Genomic DNA, 7,521 nt, shown 5'->3' on the forward strand with positions numbered 1-7,521 from the left:
ATCTTTCTGAGTGGATGTACAAACAAACTAACAAATTGCCATGACTTTGTAAATCAGAAGTGAGAAAAAATCTGGTGTGCTGAAATAGATATGTTTATAATTATTTTCCTTCTTTATATTTGCCTATAAAAGTTCAGTGCAGTAAATTTAACTGACTCTACACTTAACAATACTTACCTGTTTAAGACTTGTAAATCTAGGATAAAGTTTAAAAACAATTTTTTAAAGAAAATTTACTTTAAAACGAGTAGAAATTTTCAAAATACGTGCATGAAAAATTGGTTGTAACTGGGATGAATTTTCAGCCTTTGAAAAAGCACCTTAGAAACTTATATATACTGTTGCCACACTTAAATAATGTTAAGTCATGTTTTTGCTCTTGAAAGGTCTTTAGTAATATCTTTTAAATTTAATAATTAGAAACACATTTACTACAGATGCTGTATATCTTCTTACCATTTATTTTTAATTGTTAAACATAGAAATTTAATTGGCTATCTGTATAGCTTTTATTTTAAACATTCAATGAAGGAAGTGGTTAATTTTACATTGCTAACAAACAAAAACACCATCTAGAAGCTACTGATTCTCTTCGTATCGATCTGTATATTACTTTTAATGATCTAGATTTAATGAACCAAGACATGAGTTTGGGATATTAGGCATTTAGCTGTAATATTTGGCTAATATGCTTTCTTGATGATTATATCACAGTAGTTACTGTCCTACTAACAATTATGCTCTGCATTTATTCTTTATACATGTAGCCAACCACCTCCATGAAACGGATACTCAAATTGAAAACTGGTAGGTAGCTGTGGTGTTTATTCTCTTCCTTTTCAAAAATGAAGAACATTTATGAAAATAAGGTCTCATATAATCTAATTTTGTTTATAGCAATAATATCTTGGCCAAAGAGAGAAGACTGCAGTTTCATCAGAAAGGGAGAAGTATGAATTCCACTGGATCTGGGAAAAGTAGTGGCACAGTCTCAAGGTGACTTATTCTGAAATTATACTACAGTTACATTGTGTTATAGGCAATCTACTCTTTACTGTTTTTTCAGTCTTGGATTTGGCTTGATAGTATGAAATCAAAAGAATACAAAATGTTTCATTCATTGCTTTTTTCTTTTTTTTAAATTAAGATTAAATAAAAAGCAACAGATGTGTTTATAATGCTGCTGGAATTCTTGTTATAGTGAGTATTTTGAGCCCTATCAACAACTTGAAATCGGAACTCCATAGTGGAATAACTTCTTCCAGAATTCTCCCATTTTGGGGGAGGGTGTGGTCTTAAATTATTCTTACATAACAATCAGAATAAACCTTTCTAATTTAAAGCTTGATATTTAAGCATAGATGTATCTTCAACATATTAAATCAAAGATCTTCAAAATATATATTGAAATAGGCAAGTACATGTGCCCATGGAACCAGTTTAAATTGTTACCCAATTTATTGTATTGGAACCTGAGCATTTTCTCTGAAACAAATTGAAATTTTCTTCTGTTCAAGCTTCATCTCTAACATTCCTGTTTTCCTCAGTGAGTCTCAGAAGGTGGATTATCACTAGTATGAGGAAGAAGAGATAAGAAATGTTTAATTCCCAATCGAATGAGAACAAGATTTTCCTTTGAGTAACCCATTCTCTCCATACCTTACTCCTCCTACTTCCTGAGTGAAAGTGGTTAGAGAAAATTTGAAAGTAAGCTCCTCCCTCACTTTTCTGAGTTCAGCTTGTTACCTGTGTTGCATCTTCAGTGACAGCCAAAGACAGCAGAAAAGCTCGAGTTCTGCAGAATGTCCTGTGCTACCAACTTCCCAGTATATTTTCCCTTTCCATCTTTTCCTTCATCTGTTTATTCCTTATTCTCCCTCACCTGTTCTCTAATTGTTTTAGCTGCTTTGCTAGGACTCTCTTAAAATGACAAAAAATATAAGGTGAGGAGTCATTTAGGGAGTCTTATTGAGTGTCTTCTTGGGGATTAGCTCTTTTTTCCAATAGTAACAGTTTGAAAGAATAGACTCTTTTTAAGAGTAATATATCACATTTAGTACACAATGTATGAAGAAATAAATAATAATGGTGTAAAGAGCAGAAGCTCTTTTTTATAATGTGATGTGGACTATAAACTTATTTTATATCTTGATGTTTCTTTTTTTTTTTTCTTGTAGTGTTTCAGAATTGTTGGAACTTTACGAAGAAGATCCTGAAGAAATTCTTTATAATCTTGGATTTGGGCGAGATGAACCAGATATTGCTTCCAAAATCCCCTCCAGATTTTTTAATTCATCATCATTTGCCAGAGGGATAGATATTAAAGTATTTTTGAGTGCTCAAATGCAACGGATGGAAGTAGAAAATCCAAATTACGCTTTAACAAGTAAGGTTTTTAAATATTAGCATCCACAGTGAAATGGTCTTATTTTTTTAAAACCTTGCTAAGTTTTAGGAATAGCACTAGGAACTTAATTATTGAGGTTAACACAATAGCTGTTTTACTAAAAGTTAACTTTTCCCTCTCTTCATTCTTGACTTACATGTTACCATAACTGACGTATGAAACCTTGTACTTTTCTTAAACTTCCCTCCAGATTGCTGATGTTCAAAAAGGAAAGAAATAGGGCAGAGGCTTGTTACTGTTAACTGAAGTCAGTCAATTTTAGGCATTTTCTATAAATATAAAATAGCATAGCTAACTTGATAATTTTTATTTATATTATATCTTTGCTTATTTTTCTCTGTTGAACAGAAGTTCCAAAATAGGGATCCTCAGATGGTCTTTGGAACAGCTTTAAGAGATCTGTGAATCCAATCCTACCATCCTCCCTCCATAGGAAAACATTTGGAAGAGTCTTAATTAAGTCAGACATAAAAATAGAATCAAGCTATGGAACAATAGCTGTTCTTTTCTCTTCAGTATTGTCACACTTCGTGCTTTTTTTGGTTTTAAATCATAAAAGATAAATTTTTGAATCCTTAAAACATAACTTCTGCTGTTGAAAGTGAAAAATCTTCCCTTTCCCTGGTAAATGTAGAGAAACTTTAAGTGTTGGATAAGGAAAGAAGTTTTGGTTTTATAATCTTTGTGATTTAAGTTCGATTTTTGGCATACTAAAAAGTAGTAATAGTTTAATATATGTATACATATATAAACATATATAAAATCAACATCCTTTTCTTTTTGTAGGCCGTTTTCGTCAAATCGAAGTGCTTACTACTGTGGCCAATGCATTTTCTTCTTTATATTCCCAAGTCTCTGGGACTCCCCTGCAGAGAATTGGAAGTATGTCCTCAGTGACTTCTAACAAGGAGACAGACTCACCTCCACCTTTAACCCGAAGTAACACTGCAAATCGTTTAATGAAAACACTATCAAAACTAAATTTATGTGTTGATAAAACAGAGAAAGGAGAAAGTAGTAGTCCTTCCCCAGCAGCTGATAAAGGAAAGATTCCGAATGTTTCGGTGATGGAAGAAAGTGGCAATAAAAATGATCAAAAATGTCAAAAAATTGTAAAAAAGAAAGACTCATCTTCTATGTTGGCTACAGTTAAAGAAGAAGTATCAGGTAGTTCAGCAACTGTTATGGAGAATTCTGACGTTGATAGACTTTCTGATGTAGCAAATAGCAATTTTAACCAAAAAACTGAAAGTGAACAAAATGGAGAAACCCAAAGCCATGAGAATAAACTGGGTGAGGAATCTGGTATTCTAGAATCTGACTTAGCTAAGGATTTCAGCATGTCCAGCCACAGTGAGCTGGAAAATGGCAGTGAGCTGAAGGGTGTCCATGTGTCCACACCTGAAAAAGAGCCATGTGCACCACTGACGATACCATCCATAAGAAATATAATGGCACAGCAGAAGGACTCCTTTGAAATGGAAGAGGTAGGTAAAATATTACTGAGACCTGTTTCAAATAATGAATTAGGAAAGAAAATACAAAACATGTCTATGAGTGGTGGCTAATAGATTTATACTAGAAAAAAAATCATTCTGATTTTGAGTTTTCAAATTTTGGTTCTGTGCTTCACAAACTAAGAATTGGTCACAGGACCGTCCATTGCCGGGGTAATGAGACAGTTACTTCATCAGCTCCTCTGCATCCTCTGTCATTTACTGCTGATACTTGAACTTTTATCCCCTTTCTCTCTCAGTTTAAGATTTTGATGCCTTGAGAAAACCCTTGAGAATATATTTAAATTACAATCAGTGTTGCATAATAGTTAAAAATATAGGCTCTGAAAGCAAACAGGAGTTTGAGTTTTTTTTTTGCTGCTAAATTGCTATGTATCTTTGGGCAAACTTTTTGCAAAGTATCTTAGTGGAAAGGATAAGTGAAGTGTGAATAAGGCTTCCAGAAGGATAGATTTTTATAGTGGGATTGGAAAGAACCTAAAGATACTATGTATCTGAAGGGAAGGATAGGAACCTCAAGGAATAAGGTTTGAAACACCAGGTCAGGGAACATGATTTCTGCAAGCCTAGAAGACCAATGTTTGCTTACTTTTCATTTCTACCTGGAGGTATTACTATATTTACAGAAGTTTCAAATTGGCAAAATGAAGAGATTCGTTTTGATGAGGTCAACTAAAACACCTTTTGAATGGCCAAAGCTAATGCTTATGCATTGGTACTGTATGACCTGAGACAGGAAACTGAAGTTTATCAAGCACCTACCTTGTGGCAGGCACTGTACTAGGCCCTTCAGGTACTTTTCTTTTTAAGTCTATGAGGCAGGCAGTGCTGGTCTTGTTTTACACATTAGAAAACAGACATCTGTGTACTGCTGAAGAGCTGTGGCCATGAGTTTTATAATGTACAATTTTCTTTTTAAAATTTATTACAGAAGGGTGTTAGTAATATAGTAGCAACTGAGTAATTTTAGAATCACATGCCATTATTTTAGGGACTTGGCAAATGGGATAATTGATTTTGCCCATAAGTGTCCTGTTAGGTGAGTATGTATCGCTCACATTAATGAATATCAGGCATTTATCACACAATTTTGATTGCTGATAATAGCTATTTACCTTGTGGTCTTTGAATGTATCTTTTGTTACTTTAATTGTAGCTAAAAAGTGAAATGAAAAGGGAGAGAAGTAGCCCTTTGAAATAGTCTACATTATTTGTAGTTATTTGTAGGCTTCTTTTTCCCTTGTTTCTTTTTTTTTTTTTTTATGTTTTTATTTTATTTTTGAGAGATAGAGTGCTTGTGGGGGAGGGGCAGAGAGAGAGGGAGACACAGAATCTGAAGCAGGCTCCAGGCTCTGAGCTGTCAGTACAGAGCCTGATGCAGGGCTTGAACCCATGAACCATGAGATCATGACCTGAGCCGAAGTCGGACGCTCAACTGACTGAACCACCCAGACGCCCCTTCCCTTGTTTCTTTATATTTTTTTATATTTTTCCTGTTTAATCCCTAATACATTTCTCATTATAATGAGTTCATAAGTTGAGTACTTGCTAAATTAAAACCTCTTTGTTCTATTTCACTATTATCAAATAGTTTGTTTTGGTCTGAACTTGTCCTACCACTAATAAAGTGTAACTTCCTGCCATCCATTGGGGCCCCTCTTCTATGACAGATATGAGAGTCAGTTTCCTGGTCTTAATTTAACAGCAGAATATGAAAATTTAAACAAAATATGTTAGATACTTGCAAATCTGATGTTGGCAGCTCAGATGAGAAGTCACTCTTATGTGTTGCTTTCTAATTTCTAGAGTTTCTGAATTTTAAACTATATATTTTTTTAAATTGTTGGTACCCTACACAGAAGGTCTTTAAAAAAACATAAAGTGCTAGATAGATATGCTTTGGTGGCAAGTTTTCATTTAATGATTTTACAGGTTTTTTTTTTTTTTTTTCTTTGCTCCCTCTGCTGGCAAAAGCAATTAATGAAGAAAGTAATGTCACAAGGAAGTTAACTTTAAAAAAAAAATTTTTTTTTAAGTTTATTTATTTTTGGGAGAGAGAAAGAGTGAGCAGGGGAGGGTCAGAGAGAGAGGGAGAGAGAGAATCTCAAGCAGGCTCCACACTGTCAGCATAGAGCCCGATGTGGGCTTGAAATCACACAAACCAGGAGATCATGACCTGAGCCGAAACCAAGAGTCAGATGCTTAACTGACTCAGCCACCCAGGCGCCCCTGACTTTTTTTTTTTTTTGTTTTCAGTACACAATTCCAGGCATTGGTGGTTGAAGAATAATAGAAGATTTTTGTTTTCTAAAAAAGGATATATGGATATAGTCAACCATAGCTGCATTGTATATATGGAGAATTTTAAGGGTAATGAATCCTTGTTCTTCAGGTATATTTAAAACATGGATAAAAACCTCCTGGAACTGTGTTTTTATCCCTTTGGGAACTTTAAAGAGAGTTGTAGAACAATGGATAAAGAAAGGAAATAATGTGTTTCTTTAATTTCCTCTTCTCCCAAGTGTGACTTGAATTATACTGACAAATGAAGAGAACAATCTTACCGAAGCAAACTTTTAGATCCCATTCAAAGTAGATTGTTGCTGTTTTTCTTTTGGACTCCTTTCCCTTGAGGTTTAATTCCTGTTGGGAACTTTCTTCCTGTAAAAACAGCAAATAAATGTAAGTTAGAGGACACTCCCTTTCTCCCTGTCAGTAAACCAGTTCTCAAACAGATTAACTGAATGCCAGCTGCTTTGGGTAGCTGGGTGGAGGAGAAAATGTTGCGCTCTGTGCATGAAGCTGCCTACTCCTGAGGCTAAGGTAAGATCTGACAGCCACCAGAAGTGAAGAGAGGAAATATTTAAATGTAAAGGGAGTTAAGTAGATGACAAGACTGACTCAGGCCTTGGAGCATAAGAGTGACTATTTCTCATGTTAAGAAAAAAAATAATAAAAGGCCGGAGACTACTTTCAATTAAAAGTCAGTTTGCCTTATGAGAAAATGTTTTTGTAGACTACCAGATGTTTTGTAGACTATTTAAAGTATTCTAGTGTGTCTAAAAGTTGTAAAACTATATTCTTGAGTTTTCAGATTTTTAATGACTTCCCTAAATAATGCTTGGGTTCTCAAAATGGTTTATTTTTAATAAATACATCATGGTAACTGTCTAGAGCCGTAGAGTTATGGATGAATGATTCACAGTTAAACCAAAAGGATCCTACTCAGTAAGCAAGCGTTCATCTTTTATGTCAAGGAAAACTTTCTCACACTTAAATGTTAGAGGAAGGAGAACTTTTAGCTGTGTATTTTTGTAAATGGGTTGTTCTGTGTCTTCTCACTCAACAAATGAATTTACATTCAAATAGAGGGATTACTGGAAGTGTATATAATTTTTTAAGCTACTGAAGTTTGGTAGTGTCTCTGCACTGATTGTTGAGTTAAGTACTACGTCTCTTTGTTTTTAGTTGTTATGTTTCAGGATTTTCTCCCGTTTTATTTATTGGCCTGAGTTAAAATAATCCGAAATCCATCAGATACTTGATCGATAGTTAAATTGTTCTTTTGGCCTTTCAAATTTGACTGTGTTTTGAAGA

General features: G+C 34.2%; 1 protein-coding gene across 2 annotated transcripts in view; it reads left to right on the forward strand.

The window, feature by feature from the left end:
- ITPRID2 (ITPR interacting domain containing 2) overlaps window positions 1–7,521 on the forward strand; it is a 41,046-nt gene that overhangs the window by 6,438 nt on the left and 27,087 nt on the right. For both annotated transcript variants that reach the window (XM_045480406.1, XM_045480407.1), the window contains exons 5-8: window positions 768–807; window positions 898–996; window positions 2,178–2,386; window positions 3,194–3,894. In XM_045480406.1, coding sequence (XP_045336362.1) covers window positions 768–807; window positions 898–996; window positions 2,178–2,386; window positions 3,194–3,894 — 1,049 coding nt within the window. The remainder of the gene's footprint in view (window positions 1–767; window positions 808–897; window positions 997–2,177; window positions 2,387–3,193; window positions 3,895–7,521) is intronic.

This window comes from Leopardus geoffroyi, chromosome C1 (assembly GCF_018350155.1).
Source record: "Leopardus geoffroyi isolate Oge1 chromosome C1, O.geoffroyi_Oge1_pat1.0, whole genome shotgun sequence".
Taxonomy (NCBI): domain Eukaryota; kingdom Metazoa; phylum Chordata; class Mammalia; order Carnivora; family Felidae; genus Leopardus; species Leopardus geoffroyi.